The following is a 19,367-nucleotide window of genomic DNA, read 5'->3' as shown; positions in this document are numbered from 1 at the left end:
TTTAGTGGCCATGAGAGATGCAAAGGCTGTCTAGAATTCTTCAGTGGATGCCTATTTTCACTGGGCATTCCAGGGAGTCAGTCAAAGGGGTGAGAAGCAATATGGCTGCTGCTAAGTCTCTTTGATATGTGTGTGAGGAAAGTTCCTCTCTCTTTACAGTCTCTCCAACAAGCATTACCAAGCGTTCATCATTCAAAGTGCTTTAGCAAGGTGGGTGAGGAGTATAATCTCCCTTTTACAAATGAGGAAACTGAGGCACAGAGAGGGGGAGGTCAATGTTCTCAAAAGCAGCTTTTGATTTTTGGGTGCCTTCATTTCTTGTGCCCAACTGAGGACACCTGGGAGCTGATTTTCAGTGGGGCTGTGGAGCTAGTGCTCCCATTGTCTTCAACTGAATTTGGGGCTAGAGCTGGCATGGACGTTAAAGGCCTCTGCATGGAGAGCCCCGGCCTTCTGCAGTGCTCTGGGTATGTGCAGGGCTTGAGGGTGGGCCTTGAGGCTTTGTTCCCTCTTCGCCCCCTACCAGGATGATGTGGAGGTATCTCAGCTAGGGTCTCCTCATGGAGATTTCCTCCCCCAGAGCTTTTTACCATGTGTTTCACCATAGGGGTGGGATGACTTAGCCATAGAATCCCAAGAAACTGCATCCTGAAAACAATTCAGGTCAGATCAAAACCCTCATTGGACAAAGGATCATGGTACAGTAGGAGTGAATGGAGAGAATAAGCAACGGCGCTGTGGAACTTTCTGTATTCTACTACTTTCTGGAAACCAAATACTGCAACATGGGAAGTTCACAGGGCCCAAATTCTTCTCTTACAGAGCTGTATCTTTAAATGACTGCCCTTGCCTGATTTCTAGCTCCATAATAGCCTATGCTTATTAAAATCTTAGGGGACAACATGAATGCCTGTTGAGCACATTTGCGGAAGTGGAGATAGAAAGTGTGTATTTTAATACATGATTGAGTTCAAGCTTCTCTGGTTGCTCACACTTCTGGGAATGATTTCAGCAACTGTTCTGATCATCAGAGAAGTCCCAACGAAGGCCCCAATCTTACAAGCTGATCATTGCGAGTGGCTCACTGCACCTAGGATGAAGCTCACCGAAGACTCTGCAGGCGTCCACCTACAGGGGGCTACTAGTAGGGTTTGAGCCTGAGAGTGTTTGAAAGGGGGTCCCCTCTCTACCTACGATTCATTTACAATGCAGCTGATGTAACAGTGACAAGATACTGGTGTGAGTAAAACTATTTGAAGGTGTAAAATCGCCATGCAACGGGGTCAGTCAGTAAAGACCCAGTGCTGTCGCTAATTACAAAGGATTAATCATCTCTCTTGCGTGCACGGATGACTATAGAGTAGCACATGAAAGGGAGATGGAGGGACTCAAGTGCCCGTTGCTGGGCGACAGGGAGAGGCGGGACCCAGGCCCCGCCCCCGTGGCGCTCTCTCCCCACTGTCCCACCTCCGGCACGGCACATGCGCAGTAGCCTACAGGTTCGTTGCTGGCGCCATGGAGGTGGGATGCAGGCTCCGCCCCCGGGGCGTTCACTCCCCACCGTACCACCCCCGCGGCACCGCACATGCGCAGTGGCCCACGGGTTCGGGCTTCCCCTGTGGCTGGACTCCGGGACTGTGGATCGGCCGGTGTCCGCGCTGCTCCGCGGGGCCATGGCCGGGCCCCAGGTGCTGAAGCACCGGCGCACCACGCTGGAGCGGGCCGAGAAGTTCCTCTCCGGGCCCGGCTTCCCCGACTGCAGCCTCCGGGGCAGGTGGGAGCCGGACTGCCCCGCCCCCTCCGGCCCCTGCGGCGGCGCTTGCCCCCCTCCCCCCCCCTCAGCGCCCTCACTTCCAGCGGCCCCCGCCCCCCCCGGTGCCTGGAGCGGCCCGGCCCGGGGTGCCAGGACAGAGGTGGGCGCGGGGCTGGCTCGGGACGCTGGGCCGGGGCTGCGCGGGCGAGCTGCGGAGCGAGCCCCTCTGGCTGGCGGGGGACCCGAGCCGCCACCGGCCCCTGGTTCCCGCTGGCCCGGCTGTGAGCGCGGGCCGGGATCGGACGGGTCTGGGTTTGGAAAGCGACGAGGCTTCTCCGCAGTGAAACCCGCTGCTGGGGCTGTGGGTCAGCCTGAGAGTCGCAGTGAGTCCAGCCGTGCCCCGGGAGCGGGGCGATCGGGTGGGGTGTTCCCCCCTGCTACAGGGGGTGTCGCTGCTCCGAAGGCTTGGAGCGGGGGGCAGGTGAAGGGACACTTGCAAGATCTTTTATTGTGCGTTCAAAGGCCTTAAAAATCAAAGGTGCTCTGCTGCTCTCTCTTTCCCCTTTGCTGTTTCACTCTGCAGTTAGGCTGGTCAGTTTCATTTTTCTGCTTCTTTCTCTCGGATTCTGACAATCCTTTTGGGTTTCTCACAGTGTAGGAAGGAGGTTCTCCTTTTCACCCTATGGAGCAGCTCCACAGAGATCCTCTCACAGACCCATCTGTCTTACCAGCACCACAATCTTCTTGTTATTTAGCTCTCAAATATTTTAAAGAAAAGACTACTTTCATAGACCCTACATTTACTGCATCTATTCCTGGCAGCTGTCACATAAATCCTTGCTCCTGCAACTGGCTCTGCTCAGGAGGACCCCAGCTGTGGAGACTGAGCCTCATTGAAGTTAATGGGGTTTCTGCATAGACGTACAGCCAATCCACTTAAAATAAATTGCAGGATTGGGGCCTGAATATATGCATGCATAGGAAGCTAGGTGTGAGATAAACAGGATTGCCACGTGTGTGTGTTCCCTCCAGTCCTGCCGTGGGGCACAAAGGAGTCAGGCTGTTTTGGGTGGGAGAAAGTGGGAACCAACCAGCCTCGGAGCGATACTACTGTTCTCACATCTAGCTCCCTGTCTCTGCACAGGTGCACTACTCTGATAGCAGCATGGTTCAGCCACTAACCTGGGGGGATGTCTGAAAACCCCTGACTTTGTATTACGTTTTAAAAAGTCTTTCTTTCCTGTTTTCCTGGAAAAGAACAAACCAATAATTGCATTATAACCACCTTCTTCAGAACTCCAATGAATGAATGACATGTTGGGTCTAAGACTCTCACTCTGCTGCTTCAGGAGTGGAATTTCTGTCTGTACTGATTTGCATCCGACGAAGTGGGTATTCACCCACAAAAGCTCATGCTCCAGAACGTCTGTTAGTCTATAAGGTGCCACAAGATTCTTTGCTGCTTTGTCTGTACTATAAATTTCCACTTCATGCTTTAAGTCTAATGTGACTATTGCTGCTCAGCTCATGTCTTTAAAATCTGTACAAGTAGATAACTGTACCATGGTATTGCTATATGTAGTTCATGTGAGTTCACTTAGGCACAGATCGTCAGGTGGTGTAGATTGTCATAGCTTCATCCAGTGCTAATATGTTGTAACCTTTGCTTGCAAAGGTTTTTGTAAAGCTTTGAATGGGGGCTCCTATCATCTAAATAGAAAAGAACAAAAGGGAAACATTGTTATTAAGAAGATGGTGATCAATTGTTCTCCATATCCACAAGAAATAATGGACTTTATTTGAAGCAAGGAAGATTTAGGATGGACATCAGGAAAAAAATTCTAATTATAAGGATAGTTAAGCTCTGGAACAGGTTACCTAGAGAGGTTGTGGAATCCCCATCATTGGAGGTTTTTTAAGAACACCTTGGACAAAGACCTGTCAGGGATGGTCTTCTAGGTTTACTTGATCCTATCTCGGCACAGGAGGCTGGGCTAGAGGTCACTTCTAGCCGTACCTTTCTATGATGGTGTGATTTGTGGGAACAAAGAAAATCTCCATGGCTTGGCACTTGTGGTAGTGAAAATATACAAGGCAGATACAGGTGCTCTGCTGCCAATGGTGACCACATACCACGCTGGGCACCCAGGATTATTGTCAGGCTAATAAGAAACAGGATTGTTAGTTTTTTAAAAAACATTGGGTTTTTTTAAACTGAATGTTTCTGCAATGGTGAACCACTGGGTTAAAACCAAGCGTGACAAAGCTTTAGCCTTCATCAGGAGATTGGGAGACAGATCCTCATACTTTGGGGTGATTGGCTTTATTGCATATCATCTTTACTGCAGGCTTTTCAGGGACACCTGCCCCCTGGTGTCTCTCTCCTGCTTCCAGACCCCTCAGCGAATCCCACATGATGAAGCTATCAGACAAGAATTCAGACCTGCAAAAGTTGGGGATTCCTTTGGACCCACGTAAGTACCAGCCTTAGAGGAACAAAGTGATGAGAATTGATTTTTAACTGACATTTATTTAAATGAGGAAGTGATGTGAAGTTGCTATTGTTTTTCCCCTTGAGGGACACAATGAGCTCTGTGTGTGAGATTCCATTTTTATTTCCCAGGTGCTGCAGATTAATCAGTAGGACTGTGTGCAACACCTGTGTGTATACAGCTGTTTTTTTCTACACCTAAAGATATCTTTAGCACTTGAATGTCAGGTTATTTGTGTGCTTATTAGCTAATCCTCACAAACCCCTGGTGATATAGGAGAGAAGATATCTAATCCTCCCTGTTTTATATTTGAGAAGAAACTGAGGGATGGAGACATTAAGTAACTTAACTGAGGCCTTGTGGCAAGTCAGTGTCAGAGGCAGGACTAGACTGCAAGCTGGGCACTCTGAAATCTCTTTACTCAGCCATCTACCTCGCTCTTTTGGATTCTTTCAGCTACATGTTTAGGACTTGGATTTTGATTTATGCGTTGGGCCTATCGGCAAATCTCCAGGCAGAACAGATGGCCTATGATAATGCTGGGGCAGTTAAAGGAGGTACCATAAATATCTGTTTCTTGGGTGTTTTGTAATTTGTTATAAAAATAAACTCCAGACTAAAACTTGACCCAAGAACTCTGGGAGCTAATGATCTGTCTCTATCCATCCTTAGCCCCTCTCCAACTTGACTCCCATGACAGCAGTCCCTGTGGAATACTTCATGTTAGACTATGGAGGTGCAGGGAGTGGATCTTTGAGACTTGGGCCTTCATGAAATAGGTTGATTTCATCTCTCTTCTCCCCTTCTGAGACCTTTTCCTGCCTGGTGGTTAGTTTCTCTATCCCTGCAGTCACAATCTCTGGTCTCACTCCATGCTGGTAATGTGAGGCCCCCTTTGTGTGCCCCTTCTGCTTCCAGCATGGCAGCTCCTTTGTTCTGATTTCTCTGAGAGAGCAGGACAAACTATTGCTAGACAGCTGGCTGAGATGCCCTTGCTCTTTGGGACCTGGGTGGAATGTATGGGCTTCTCAATCCAGTTCCTAGACAATAGGTGCCTGTACTGTAAAAGTGCTCTAAACTTTCCCCCTTGATGGATGACTGATTGGAAGAGCCATGGAGAACAAACTGCCATGGGTGTTCCTGGTGGGTCTGGCTTGATGTGTATGGGTGGAGGCAGAGCATGGGGTGCTTGTACTGCTGCTGACCATACCCTATCATATCTGATCTATACAGAGCAGATCTCTGTCTATGGGACTGTCAATTGAGCATCTTTCACTCTTATGAAAAAATAAAAGCAAGCCCTGGAGGGATTGTCTCCTGTGTGTGTTTGTACATTAGTGTCTGTACATACTACGTGGTTTCCCCACAACCTCCTTAGAGATTCTACTGAGGCTGTAGTGTCTTGTGCATGTTAACCTTTCATAGGGAAATGCTTAATCATGAATGGCTCAACATCAGTTCAGAAGTGTATGTACCTGTCTCTTTCAGGTGGTGGACCTGCTGGTTTAAAGTGGAGCTTAGTATCCCCAGAGAATGGGTGGGGAAAGAAGTGCATCTCCTATGGGAAAGCGATGGGGAAGGGATGGTGTGGAGGGATGCGCAGCCGGTTCAGGTAAGAGGAAGTGCGTGTGCCAATGCTAGATCTTTATTAGAAATATGTCATAAGCAGTGCTGCAATCAATGCTGTTTCCATGACATGTCCTCTGCTTCAACCCTTTATAACCGGGCTGTAGGAATTCCTTGCCATTTGTTACACGGTTTGAATCAGACTGGATTTTAATTTCCTCTAATTATATAGCGCTTCCCTATTTTGTGAGGTTTGTAATGCAATATTCCTGACCACTGGTCGGTGGCATGGAATACCCATGGGATTGGTATTAACACTGGGGTTGCAGCAGCTCTATAGGAGAAGCTGACCCTCTCCATGATGTTTCAGTGTCTGTTTGATGGGGCATGGAGACATGTCCTAGGGAGTTTGAGCAAAATCTTCATTCAGCAGGGTGCTGCAAATGGTCTTTGTACTAGTTCCATAGGCAAACAGTGAGCACAGTCTCAGTACACACAACTCCATGGTAATCTGCCATGTGTCAAAAGGGGCCCCTCTGCTGGTATGTATCAACAAGCCATGGGTTAGTGATTCTGTACTGATGCAGAATGGCAGCCATTCCCATTGAGCCTGTGTTAACATCTCTGACGTGAGTGTTATCATGGAGCTATTTTAATGTCCCTCCTCCCTGTCGTGACACACAGGGTTTGACTAAAGAAGGGGAGAAGACCAGCTATATCCTGACAGACAGCCTCAAGGAGGCGGAACCTCACAGGTGAGCACTGATGCTTGCTGAAATTCAGAGAAACCCCCACCCTGCACTGGTTGGAGGGGCTATGAGGTACTCTTGGCACAGCCACACCACACAGGGAAAGTGCCCAGGCCTCTCTGTTCAGAGCTGTGAAGACCAGTGATGCAGCATTGTCAGCTACTGGTTGCTCAGCTCATGAGGTAACATCAAGCTGGATTACAATGACAAGGTTTATTGATTGCTGTGCTTCAGGGTGTGAGTTGCTCACTAGCTAGAATCAGCAAGACATTTGTCCCACATGGGATAGTGGGATTGCACAGTTAGGTAGGTGTAGTATGTCTGTCTCTGAAGCACTGACCACCATAAGAGACAGGATACCAAACTAGATGGGCCGCTGGTCTGGCCTGGTCTGACCGTTCCTGTGCTTTTGACAGATCTTGTTTCCCAGTCTCTATGCAGAGAACACAGTGAGTTGCTCATTGATCTCTGGTGACTTCTGTTTCCATTTTTCTCATTTCTACAGTCTGACTGTCTACGTGGAAGTTGCCTGCAATGGTCTCTTTGGGGCTGGAAAAGGCAGCCTGATTGCACCTCCTGACCCTGACAAGAAGTTCACCCTGCACAAGGCGGAGCTTGTGGTCTTCAACAGGGATGTCCATGAGCTGCTGGTAGATTTTGAGATACTAGTGGACATGGCCAAGGTAAATACTTTAGTCCTCTGTCTCTTTTATTCTCCAATCCCTCCACCTCCCTCCCTCCTCCTTTTTTCATGACTTTCCTTTGGTTTGACCTCCTTCCCCCAGCTCTCCAGCCTCTACCAAAAAGACCTGAAGGAGTAAGTATTTGCCATTGCAGCTTGTGTAGACCTGGAAGTGTCTCCTTTGTCTCATCTTGCCAGTTAACATCTGCAGCCTCTGAGTTCCAAAAAAAGTAAAATGCGTATAGTAGGGGAAAAACACTCCCTTTGTGTCTGTATTGCCTCAGGCTACACATGTCATTGGTAGAGAGGTGGGAAGTTGGTAGGACACGGCTAATGGGCTGTCCACATGTGCAGCAGTTCAGCGTGCTATCCATCGTATAGACTCTCAGCGTGTCCAGTATAAGAGTTGCTGAGCTAAGTGCCTCTCTTCTCACTCTTGCCCTCCCTCAGTTCCTCGGGGAGGAAAACCAGCGGAGCTTCCAGACGCTCTATGTGGCCAATCAGATGGTTAACCTGCTTGATGTGTCAGAATCCTCTACCTTCCCTGCGGTGCATCACCTCGCCTCTTCCATCTTCAGGCAGAAAAATGGCGAGAGCCAGCACACCATCCATGCTATGGGCCACTGCCACATCGATTCTGGTAAGAATGGGTCCAGGGGATACGTGCTACTGAAAGGCCTGTGGTTAGTAGGGCTGGCCAGTGACGTTGAGTGCTGCCACAGGGGATCAATTCTCAGGCGAGCAAGCACTGAGTGTTCTGTAGAAGTGATGCTCTGAGCCTCTAGAGAAAGGGACAGGGACATCTCAGCTCAAATGTTTGTAGTCATATCGGCCTGGCTGGAGATGGTGACTTACCACAGGGGTTTTCCCTAGTCAAGCTATTGTGGGAAAAGGAAGTGAGGTATCCAGGACAGGCAGCAGCCCTGTGAGCTGAGGACTCTTCAGGACTTACAGCCATGCTTCAATCCATTGACATTTTAAATAGTGTGATTTTTCCCATGTCTTCACACCCCGCAGTGGTCGATCCTTTTAAGGCAGCACAGCTTGGATCCCAGATGAGCAGAGCCCTACCGAATTCACAGTCCATCTTTGTGAATTTCATGGTCATAACATTTTAAAAATCTGGATTGTCACAATTTCAGATATTTAAATCTTTAATTTCACGGAGTTGTAACAAAGCATGAATATGTATGGAAAATGAGCAAAATACAAAAATGTAAAGCCCTTAGGTCCATGTTTCTCAAACTAGGAGTCCCAACCCAAAAGGGGGTTGCAAAACTTTGTAGGGCTAGTTGCGGTATTGCCACTCTTACTTCTGTGTTCCCTTCAGAGCTGGGTAGCTGGGGCACGGCGGCTGCTGGACTGATGCCGAGCTCTGAAGGCAGTGCCGCACCAGGAGCAGCGCAGCCTTCAGAACTAGATTCATGACCAGCAGCCGCTGCTCTCTGGCCACCCAGCTCTAAAGGCAGTGCCACCAGCAGCAACAAGTAGAAGTAAAGGTTGCAATACCATACTATGCCATCCTTACTTCTGTGTTGCTGCTGGCAACGGCACTGCATTCAGACCTTGGTGCCTGGCAAGCAGCTGCCGCGCTCCAACCACCCAGCTCCGAAGGCAGCATAGAAGGGTAGCAATACTGCAACCCCTATACAATAGGCTTGAGACCCTCTTTTGGGTTGGGAGCCCCCCATTTCAGAAATGCTATGTACTTGTATATACTTTTACCCTATAGTATAAAAGAATATAGTACAGGGTAAAAGTACACAAAACATCAGATTTTACAGGGGAAACCAGATTTCATGGTCTGTGACACGTTTTTCACAGCTGTGATGAGGCTCAGTTGTGTCTTTCCAGCCAGGGGAAGGCAGCACAGAATGTGCATTGGCAGGCTGTATGTGTGTATAAAATAATGGCCATTTAAAATGGAAAGGCCATGTGGCCACAGTGAGCTCAACCTGCTTCTGTCCCTGCAGCCTGGCTGTGGCCATACGAGGAGTCTATCCGCAAGTGTGCTCGCAGCTGGGTGACCGTTGTACGCCTGATGGAGAAGAACCCGGAGTTCACATTTGTCTGCTCGCAGGTGAGTTGTCATCTTCCGCTCCCAGGTGGGCAGCAAAACTCTTGGAGCAATGACAGGAGGAAGGTTAGTGCATGTTCTAAGGAGCATGGTAAGTGGCTGGGAGGGGGGCTGCTATGCTAGGGACTTCTCTATCCCTGGTCTCCAAGTTGCTTCTACCATGCTCCCAAGCCCAGATGCCAGGTGCAGATTTCAGCCCAAGCCTCCTGCCTGGTAGCTGTCCTGCCAGGTCTGGGACCAGTCCTATTTGCACTGAGCTCCAATGCCTGCTAAAAACTCAGGTTTGCCGTTGCTGAGAGTCAGAAGCTTTAGACAAATTGGATAATCTCTAAAATAGTCTCCGGGTGCTTTATGGCTCTGTTGTCTTTGCAGGCCCAGCAGTTTGAGTGGGTGAGGAACTGGTATCCTGGGCTGTATGCTCAGATTCAGGACTACGCCAAAGAAGGACGGTTCATACCTGTTGGTGGCACCTGGGTAGAAATGGTAAGATCACAGCAGCCCTTCTGCATTGCCCTCTGAGTCTTCTCTCTAACAGATCAGTTACTGAGTCTCTGATGCCTTCTCTTAACATCTTCTTCTGCTCAGACCCTCAAGTGGAATCATGAGAGGGGTTTTGGAACCCAGCCCCTAGCCTGGGGAGCCTTCCCCTCTGGAAACATAACCCTAACCCTACCATTTGGAATACTAATGGTACTTGAAGACTACTACCCCTTAGAACCCTTATCCTAGCTCAGGGACCCCTACCCTTTGGGACATTAATCCAAGGCGTTGGGGCCTAACACAGTGACTCCTACCCTTTGGAAACCTAAATGTATCCTGGAGAGCCCTATACTCTGAAACCCTAACCTTCGCCGGGGGAGTCCTATGCATTGGAAACCTAAATATAGTGTGGGAGTTGGAACCCTAATGCTACCTTGGGAATCCCAACCCTACCTTGGGGAGTTGCACCATCTTGAATCCTAATGCTTGCTTAGGCAGCCCTGTTAGCCTGGGTTTTCAGAACCCACAGCTCTGGAGTGGTAACTTCACTGTTTTATTCCTGACACTGCCTGGAGAGAATCAGTGGGGACACAGCTCTTCTATCTGATAAATAATTGGCATGAACAAGAGTGCTTTTACCTAAACTACTTTTTTATTAGGTCTGAAGTGCGCACACACACACCAATGCTTCAGCAGTAGGGCTAGAGTATTCCAAACATTTATATTTCCCCAAAGTCTGAAATGGTTTTGAGTGATCACCAGCCAGCCTTCTGGGGGCCCTTCTGGGGAGCTGATGGGGAGTTTAGGTGTCGGCTCCTTGACTGAAGAAAAGCTTAAATTCTTTATAGATTTTTCTCCAGACAAAGCACATAACTAATAATAGCCTCTAATAGGCTAACAGTTTCCCTTGCAACAACCAATAACAATTCATTATTCTCTGTATAAGCAAAGCAGCTTCAGCAAAAAAATCTGAGAAACACAGACAACCAGAATCAGGGTCAGTTTTCCATGTTTCCCTCCCTCACACACCTTCTCATGAATCTGGCCTTTCACTTTCTATCCCAGCTAGTGAAACTGCAGCTTGCAGTTTTTTTTTTTTTTGTTCCATCTGCCTAATCAAGGCCAGATTATTCCTATCTGGTGTCCTCGCTTCCAGTGTATGGGGGCCTAAGTGCACAAAAAGGCTGCCAGTTATATCACATCCAGTTCTCTCACAATAGCCCTATCCTGGGAACCCTAACCCTTGCTTGGAGAGTCCTCTCCCTGAGAACCCTAACCCTTGCTTGGGTTGTGTTGTCCATTGAAACTCTAATCCTAGCTAGAACCCTAACTTGGCAAGTCTTACCTGTTGGAACCCTAGCCAGGGGAGGCCTACCCTCTAGAACTCAAAATTGAGGAGCCCTACCCATTGGAACCCTAACCTAAGGTGGTAGAGTCCTACCCTGTGGAATCTTAACCCTAATCCTGGGAATCCTACCTTCTGGAACCCTATCCCCAGTTGTGCCACCTGATCCTCTGGAACCGTACCCCTAGTTTGGGCTGGCCCTATCTGATGGAATCCTAATCTGAGCTTGGGGAGCCCTACCTCTGGAACCCTAACCCTGGCAGTCCTACATTCTGGAACCCTAACCCTAGTTTGGGGAGCTCTACCCTCTGGAACCCTAACCCTAGTTTGGAGAGCTCTAACCTCTGGAAACCTAACACTAGCCGGAGTGTCCTATCGATTGGAAATCTAATCCAAACTTGGGAAGCCTTGCCCTCTGGAACCCAACTCTAGCTGCAGGAGTCCTATCCATGTGAACCCTAGCCCCGAGCCTTGGGAACCCGACCCTCTGGAACCATAACACTAGCTTGGGGTGTCCTACCAACTAGAATCCTAGCCCTATTCCAGGGAGTCCTACCCTCTGTACCCCTAACTGTAGATTAGGCAGCCTTATACCCTAGAACCATAACCCAGTAGCACCCTCAGCTGTATTGTGAACACAGCTGTTCCCTTTCCCCAGACTCTGTTGCCCTCCCCCATCCCTCTGGAGGGTGTGTCAAGTCCATACATGACTGTAGTGTCTCAGCTGGGAGCTGTATGGATTGGGCCTGCCATGGGTGCATGCTACTGGGGTGGACACTCTCCTTTTTCCGCTGGCAAGCGGGGCAGGAGATCAGCATAGAATTCTTCAGGGCTGCCATTGTCTCCCAGGACGGGAATCTTCCCAGTGGCGAATCAATGGTGCGTCAGTTCCTGCAGGGACAGCGTTTTTTCCAGCAGCAGTTTGGGAAGCTTTGCTTGGAGGTATGTGTTCCTCCTCGGTGGATCCTCTGTGTTCCTTCTCTGTGGGGGTGGAGAAGTGATCATGTGGTCCCTTCCAGAGCTGATATTCCCGGTGTCTCTGCTTCATTCTTGGTGGGACATGCTCACTTTGGAGTGATCTATCTAAGGTATGTCTGTAGCCCATCACTGTGGTATTTGAGTTTTCGATCTCTCTTGGATCTATCTTCATGCGTCCCTGTGGGGAAGGGCAGTGCTGCTATTCTCACTGTATAGATGGGGAAACCTGAGGCACAGACCGGCCCAGTGACTCATCCAAGGTCACACATGAAGTCTGTGGCAGAGCAGGGACTTTATTTCAGGTCTCTCAGGTCCTAAACTAGTGCTTGAATGACTGGATCATCTACAAGAAATTCCAGCTGGAGGCTGCTGGGGCCTTGGATATATTAGTGCAGCGTACCTCTTCCTACCCCCCAGTACGTAGGCCTTGGTTAGTTCATATAGCACCCCCTACCTAGCAATATTTCCTCCAGGCTGAGGGGCCCTGTGGAGGGCATTAGGGCCACAGTGATACGGGGCTGACTATATGGGGTATCCAGAATTTGGGCCTGTTCCCATCTCTGCCCTAGAGATGTGTGGGGAGATAGGTGGACCCGGCTACATTGTCTGAGAGACATCTGAGCAGGTGATGGGATTGTGTTTCTCTCTCTCTCTCTCTCTCTCTCGCACGTTCTGTTCTCTGCTCCCAGTTCTGGTTGCCAGACACCTTTGGATACTCGGCCCAGCTGCCCCAGTTGATGCGTGGCTGTGGGATACGATGGTTCCTCACTCAGAAACTCAGCTGGAGCCTGGTGAACACCTTCCCGGTGAGCTGGCCTTTCCTGTTGTGGGGGGCATGCACGTGTGTATGGAAATCTGCCCAGTGGGCTTGCGTGTGATCAATCTTCCTACTAGCTGAACTGTTCCTTCGGCTCTCTGGGCATAGGCCCTGTCATAACTATAAAGGGAAGGGTAATAGCCCTCCTGTGTACAATACTGTAAAATCCCTCCTGGCCAGAGACACCAAAATCCTTTTACCTGTAAAGGGTTAAGAAGCTCAGGTAACCTGGCTGACACCTGACCCAAAGGACCAATAAGGGGACAAGATACTCTCAAATCTTGGTGGGGGGAAGACTTTTGTTTGTGTGCTCTTTGTTTTGGGGGTTGTTCACTCTTGGGACTAAGAGGGACCAGACATCAATCCATGCTCTCCAAAGCTTTCTGAACTAGTCTCATATATTTCAAACTTGTAAGTAACAACCAGGCAAGGCACGTTAGTTTTATATTTGTTTTCTCAACTTGTAAATGTTCCTTTTGCTAGCGGGTTTACCTCTGTTTTCTGTAACTTTGAACATAAGGCTGGAGGGGGTTACTCTGGGCTTTTGGAATCTGATTACCCTGTAAAGTTATTTTCTATCCTGATTTTACAGAGATGATTTTTATCTTTTTCTTTCTTTAATTAAAACCCTTCTTTTTAAGAACCTGATTGATTTTTCCTTGTTTCAAGATCCAAGGAGGTTGGATCTAGACTCACCAGGAATTGGTGGGGGGCAAAGGAAGGGGAATGGTTTAATTTCTCCTTGTTTTAAGATCCAAGGGTTTGGATCGGTGTTCACTAGGAACTTGGTGGAGAAGCCTCTCAGGGCTACCCAGGGAAGGGTTATAGTACTTGGGAGGAAAATATTCTTGGGGGGGAGGTAGACAGAGTTTCCCAAATAATTCATAAATAATTTGGGTTGTGGCAGCAAAACCAGATCTAAGCTGGTAGTTAAGCTTAGAGGTTCTCATACAGGTCCCCACATCTGTACCCTAGAGTTCAGAGTGGGGAAGGAACCATGACATGCCGTCATTCAGAGAGCTCACCAGAGCTTTACATGAGGCTGACTGGATCAGGTTCATTAGCCACGACCAGAGAAGATTTGGCTACTGATCACATCACGGTAAGGTGCTGAAGTATGAAGCCAACAGCTTCGAAAAGTTAATGGTGGGCAACCAGAAGTTTTCTTTCAGTAGCTCCCTGGACTCATGTGCCCCATTCTGGCTCTCCTTGCAGTGTCCCCTTGTGAGGCTGTAATAGACTCCCCCTTGGTAACATTTTGTTCTCTTCCAGCACAGCACCTTTTTCTGGGAAGGCATCGACGGCTCCCAAGTTCTGACCCATTTCCCGCCTGGCAATTCCTATGAACTAAAAGGTCGTGTGGAGGAGGTGAGCAATATGACATTGTAGGCAGATGGGTATGCTTCTGCCTTTCTGTCCCAATGTACCCAGCTTGCAAGGGAATGTCACTGCCATTGGGCTGTAAGCAAAGGCTGTTGGAGGGGAGTGCCACATAGCGAGTATTTGGGAAGGGTGATAGGACAAGCAGCTGGGGGCTTTAGATGTTTGGAGTAAAGCCCAGATATGTCTGTCCATGCAATATATCAGAGCCTTGAGTTTCTATAATCAGCTGCATTTTAAAGATAAATTTACGGGGTAGTGGGAAGCTGATGAGTCACTGTAGGAGGGCTCTCAACTTCTCCAGATTCTCCTGTTTCCTTGGGGCCTGGTGGATGTATCCTAGGAGGCAGAGCTGAAAAGAGAATGAACATGGTGAGAAGACAACAAACTAGTGCCTGATCTTTACGCCTGCAGGGCTCTCCTTGGCTTGACTATGTGAGGGCCTCACACTACATGTCGTGTATACGTAATCTCTAGATGCTGAAAACCATGAACAACAACAAAGACAAAGGCCGTGTGAACCACAGCGCCACTCTCTTTGGGTTTGGAGATGGAGGAGGTGGCCCGACGCAGAAGATGCTGGACAGGCTGAAGAGAATGAGTGATACAGATGGGCTGCCCAGGTCTGGGGAGGTTCTGCTTTCTCTCCTCATGTGTCCTTCAGAGCTCAGTGCCGACTGCTGACTCTTTAGAGATTTCTGCTAACTCCTTTGGTCCTAGCATTCTGGAAAGTGGGGCTGGAGGGAGCTGATGATTCACGGCTGGGGCTGTTGCTTTCCCACTTGCAATCCATCCACTCATGCTAGGGAAGGAACCACAGGGCTCCTTGTTCCCTCTGCAGTGGGCAGCAGCTGCTAAGCCTGTCTTGTTACTATCTGCATTTCTCCCCCATAGGGTTCAAATGTCCACACCTGACCATTTTTTCTCTATGCTGGAGAAGGAGAAGACCCAGCTGTTTACCTGGACAGGAGAACTGTTCCTGGAGCTGCACAACGGCACTTATACCACCCAGGCCCAGGTTACCACTTGCCCGGGATGGGAAAGGAGATAAGGCAGTGGGTGGAAACTATCTAGATCAATGTTAACTCTGATCAGTAGGGAAGACTTCCACTCTGAATCCATCTCCTTGGTGTGCCATCATTGATGCAATTTAGTGCCATAGTAGGACCCGATGAAGATGTTGTGATTCTCTGAAGCTTTGAGCCCATGTAATTTTCCCATTTAGTCTATAAAAGTTATCAGGACAAAGCCCTATGTGCTACAATGATTAGTGCTCTGACCGCACCATGAATTAACAGAAAACTCCCATCGGCTTGATCCCTAGTGTAGACAAGACTCTTGCAGATGGTCTGTTTTGAACGCCATTTCTATTTAAGCCGTGTTCCTGCGTAGACACACCCTGTTTCTAGTCAGTCCACTTTCCAGGTCTCATGCACTGGCACAGCATTGGTGGGTTGGGATTTTTAGCACTGCTTTTGGTTAATTCAGGTTTTCTTCTTTACAGGCCTTAAATCTCAGCTTTAAACTATTGACAGGGTCTCTTTGAACTGTGTTTGAAAACAAGAGGGATGCTCTTGTTTGAGCCAGAGATGAGCTAAAGCTGTTCATTGGCTCTCGGGTTGATTGCTGAGCCACTGGAGGTTTTCCCCATAGTAGGAAGGGGCATTCAGCCCTCAGTTTAGTGTGTCTCTCAGCCTGACCTCTGTAAACATGGTACAGAGAGGCTGCCACCCAAACCCTGTTGTTTCCAAAACTGACACGGCAGCATTGGGTGCTGCTATCGATTAACAGAGCGTTGTGGGAAGTAGCATCTTTCAGAACAGCTAGCTAATTTCTGAGCGACTGTAATCTCTGCTGTTACAGTGGGAGGGGCTTTGGAGAAGGTACCTTCAGGGAAAAGAGAATCTCATTGCTATTTGTGAATATATAATAGAATATTAGGGTTGGAAGGGACCTCAGGAGGTCATCTAGTCCAATCTCCTGGTCAAAGCAGGACTGATCCCCAGACAGACTTTTACCTCAGTTCCCTGAATGGCCCCCTCAAGGATTGAGCTCACAACCCTGGGTTTAGTAGGCCAATGCTCAAACCACTGAGCTATCCCTCCCCCTGCCCCAGTAATAGATACTGTCTACATCCCAATGCCTGATATAATGTTTTGCTACTGATGGCAAAAATCTCCTCTGATACAGCTCTTCTTGTTTTCTCCTCCTTTGGGATCAGATAAAGAAAGGGAATCGGGAGTGCGAGCGGATACTCCATGATGCTGAAGTTCTGAGTAGTTTTGCTCTGACCCAGAAAAATACTTTCCAGTATCCTTCCATCAAACTGCAGCATCTCTGGAGGTAAAGTAGTTTGTCCGAGTGCCACCATTGATTGGATAAAGCTGCAGTGATAATTGGAGTCCTGTGCCAATACAGAAATTTGGATCTGTATCCGTGATAATTAACTTGTATCTGACCTGCAATCCCCACTCCCCCTTTTATATGCATCTGCATCCGCACCCTATCTCACTGGTAGAGTTCTGCGCACATACAAAAATTTGGATCAGCATCCAGTCCGCAATCTGCAAAGATGGTAAACAATGCAACCGTATCTGCGGATGCAGATATCTGCGGATATAAAGTGGATAACCGCAGATTTGCAGGGCTCTAGCGTTAAGCACACTCAGGTATATAAAAAACAAGCACAGTGTTTTCATTAGATCATAATAAACAATATATTAAGTAGCAAACCAAAAAGTAGCCTCATTCATTTATAGCTTAGACCAAACCCCAGACACTCTCTCAACAGACATGAATTCTTCTAAAAATCATTTATGGACAAGTATGTCAGTTGCCTGTATATCACAGGCTATTAGAAATACCCCTCTGGTCCTCAGGAGGCTAAACTGTTGTGTGCCACAGGCAGAGACCAGGAGACACTGAGATGCCACCAATGCCCACGGTTGCTGACAAGGCAGGGAATTGAAGAAACAAATATATTTTGTTTCTGTGAATTCCCAAACCTGTGCCCAGGGAATCTTCCCAGAAAAAGACTAGGAATGCCTGGCTCAGGTGACTGCTAAGAGAGCTCAGGGCCTTCGAGCTGGCTGTACTCTCTTGTATCCCATTCTAGCAGAGCAGGGTCTGGCAGAACTCATGTTTTTGATGGATGGAATGAAAGTGGTGACCTGAAGCCAGAAGGCCACAGTTACCATGTGCATGTGAGAACTGCCTGGCTGTTGCAGTCCCCATCAGCAAGATATAAAGGGCTTTGTCCTCTAAAATGAGGGTGGTATAGTTCATTCATAGTGATGCTAATCCATAGCTCTCTTCTGGTTCTTGCCTTGGTCCCCTGTGCTCAGGTTGCTGCTCCTGAATCAGTTCCATGACGTGTTGCCGGGCAGTTGTATCCAGCTGGTTGTGGAGGATGCCATGAGATACTATGCAGGTGAGGAGTGATTTGTACTAAGAGGCTTTTTCTGCCAAGTGGGTTGGGTTCATTGTAACACTCGCTGCCAGGTGGGTTTTGAAAGGTGGTGGTCCTGCTTTCTGATCTGACTCCTTGCCTTGTTTGGTGAAGGTTTGGTTGTGGTTTGGTTTTGTTACAAGCCCTAGAGGCACTGGGGACTCCACATTAATAGGTGGTGCTCTTGGTGTTGGTAATAACAAATGGGAGCCGATCTGTTTTCCTCCCCTGCGCATCCTGCTTCCACTGAGGTTGGTAGGAAGAAGGATGCCCATAGTTCCCTGGGCCATGGCCCTGATGCACTCAGCCAGTCTGCCTTATGCCATTTGTCGATACCCAGAGAAAACCAGCCCCAACCATGTCTGGTTACACAGAGTCGGACAAGCAGAGGACTCCCCCCACACCATCCCGGCAGGTGGAGACTCCTCTGCAGGCCCCAGGAGCCTGAGAGACTGGAAGAGACCACACATGTGAAGGATTGGTTTGAGCAGTGGGGATGGGGAGAATTGTTCAGAGGTTGCTAGGAATGGCTGCAGAGATGCATCAGTTCCAAGGCTAGATGGAACCATTGTGATCATCTCACTGTGTCATAGACTTTAAGACCAGAAAGGACCATCATGATCATCTAGTCTGACCTGTATCAGAGGGGTAGCCGTGTTAGTCTGGATCTGTAAAAGCAGCAAAGAATCCTGTGGCACCTTATAGACTAACAGACGTTTTGGAGCATGAGCTTTCGTGGGTGAATACCCACTTCCTCAGATGCATGTTAGTCTATAAGGTGCCACAGGATTCTTTGCTGCTTTTAGTCTGACCTGCACATTTCCGGCCACAGAACCTCACCTACCCCCTCCTGTAGTAGGCCTCTAACCTCTGGCTGAGTTACAGAAGTCCTCAAATCATGATTTAAAGACTTCAGGTTACAGAGAATCAACCATTTACACTAGTTCAGCAAGTGATCTATGCCTCATGCTGCAGAGAAGGCAAAACCCCTCCAGGGTCTCTGCGAATCTTACCTGGGGGGGAAAATTCCTTCTTGACCCCAAATGTGGAGATCAGTTAGACCTTGAGCAAGTGGGCGAGATCCATCAGCCATATATCTGGGAAAGAATTCACTGACCTCCCGTAGGGCATGGGCCAGAGAACTTCCCCAGAATAATTCCTAGAACAGATACTTTAGAAAAAAAATCCACCTTGGATTTAAAAATTGCCAATGATGGAGAATCCACCACGACCCATGTAGGTTGTTCTAATGGGTAATTACCCTCACTGTTAAAAAATGTATGTTTTATGGCCAGTCTGAATTTGCATGGAGGACAGAGGAATGTTAGGATGGTGCAAGGAGGGAATCCAGAGTTGAACTGGAAAAAATGCAGCCCAGAGTTAAACACACCAGATGAATGGAAGGGAGTTGGGGGAATTAGGATAAAGAAAATTTGCTTAGTAAGATTAGGCATGATGGGGCAAAAGGACCAGCAAGTCTTAAGCCATTGTGTACTGCATCCTTTCTCTCACTCCATTGTCTTTTTGAATGTCTCTGAAGGGCCTAGCCAACTTTGGGGTGCTCTATAATTAAATAATACAGTAACTCCTCACTTAATGT

General features: G+C 48.4%; 1 protein-coding gene across 1 annotated transcript in view; it reads left to right on the top strand.

Annotated features, from left to right (window-relative positions):
* The first annotated feature begins 1,604 nt into the window (after positions 1 to 1,604).
* The window catches only part of MAN2C1 (mannosidase alpha class 2C member 1), a 28,516-nt gene continuing 10,753 nt past the window's right edge, over positions 1,605 to 19,367 (top strand). The window contains 15 exon segments of the mRNA XM_050968820.1: positions 1,605 to 1,774; positions 4,102 to 4,227; positions 5,734 to 5,857; positions 6,496 to 6,566; positions 7,066 to 7,243; positions 7,693 to 7,882; positions 9,216 to 9,322; positions 9,692 to 9,802; positions 11,994 to 12,086; positions 12,812 to 12,928; positions 14,212 to 14,307; positions 14,797 to 14,942; positions 15,214 to 15,337; positions 16,541 to 16,662; positions 17,664 to 17,749. Of these exon segments, the coding sequence (XP_050824777.1) occupies positions 1,674 to 1,774; positions 4,102 to 4,227; positions 5,734 to 5,857; positions 6,496 to 6,566; positions 7,066 to 7,243; positions 7,693 to 7,882; positions 9,216 to 9,322; positions 9,692 to 9,802; positions 11,994 to 12,086; positions 12,812 to 12,928; positions 14,212 to 14,307; positions 14,797 to 14,942; positions 15,214 to 15,337; positions 16,541 to 16,662; positions 17,664 to 17,749 (1,792 nt within the window). The 5' untranslated portion in view covers positions 1,605 to 1,673.

This window comes from Gopherus flavomarginatus, chromosome 9 (genome assembly GCF_025201925.1).
Source record: "Gopherus flavomarginatus isolate rGopFla2 chromosome 9, rGopFla2.mat.asm, whole genome shotgun sequence".
Taxonomy (NCBI): domain Eukaryota; kingdom Metazoa; phylum Chordata; order Testudines; family Testudinidae; genus Gopherus; species Gopherus flavomarginatus.
Note: the sequence above shows the minus strand (reverse complement) of the source record. Positions and strands in the feature narration are given on the sequence as shown.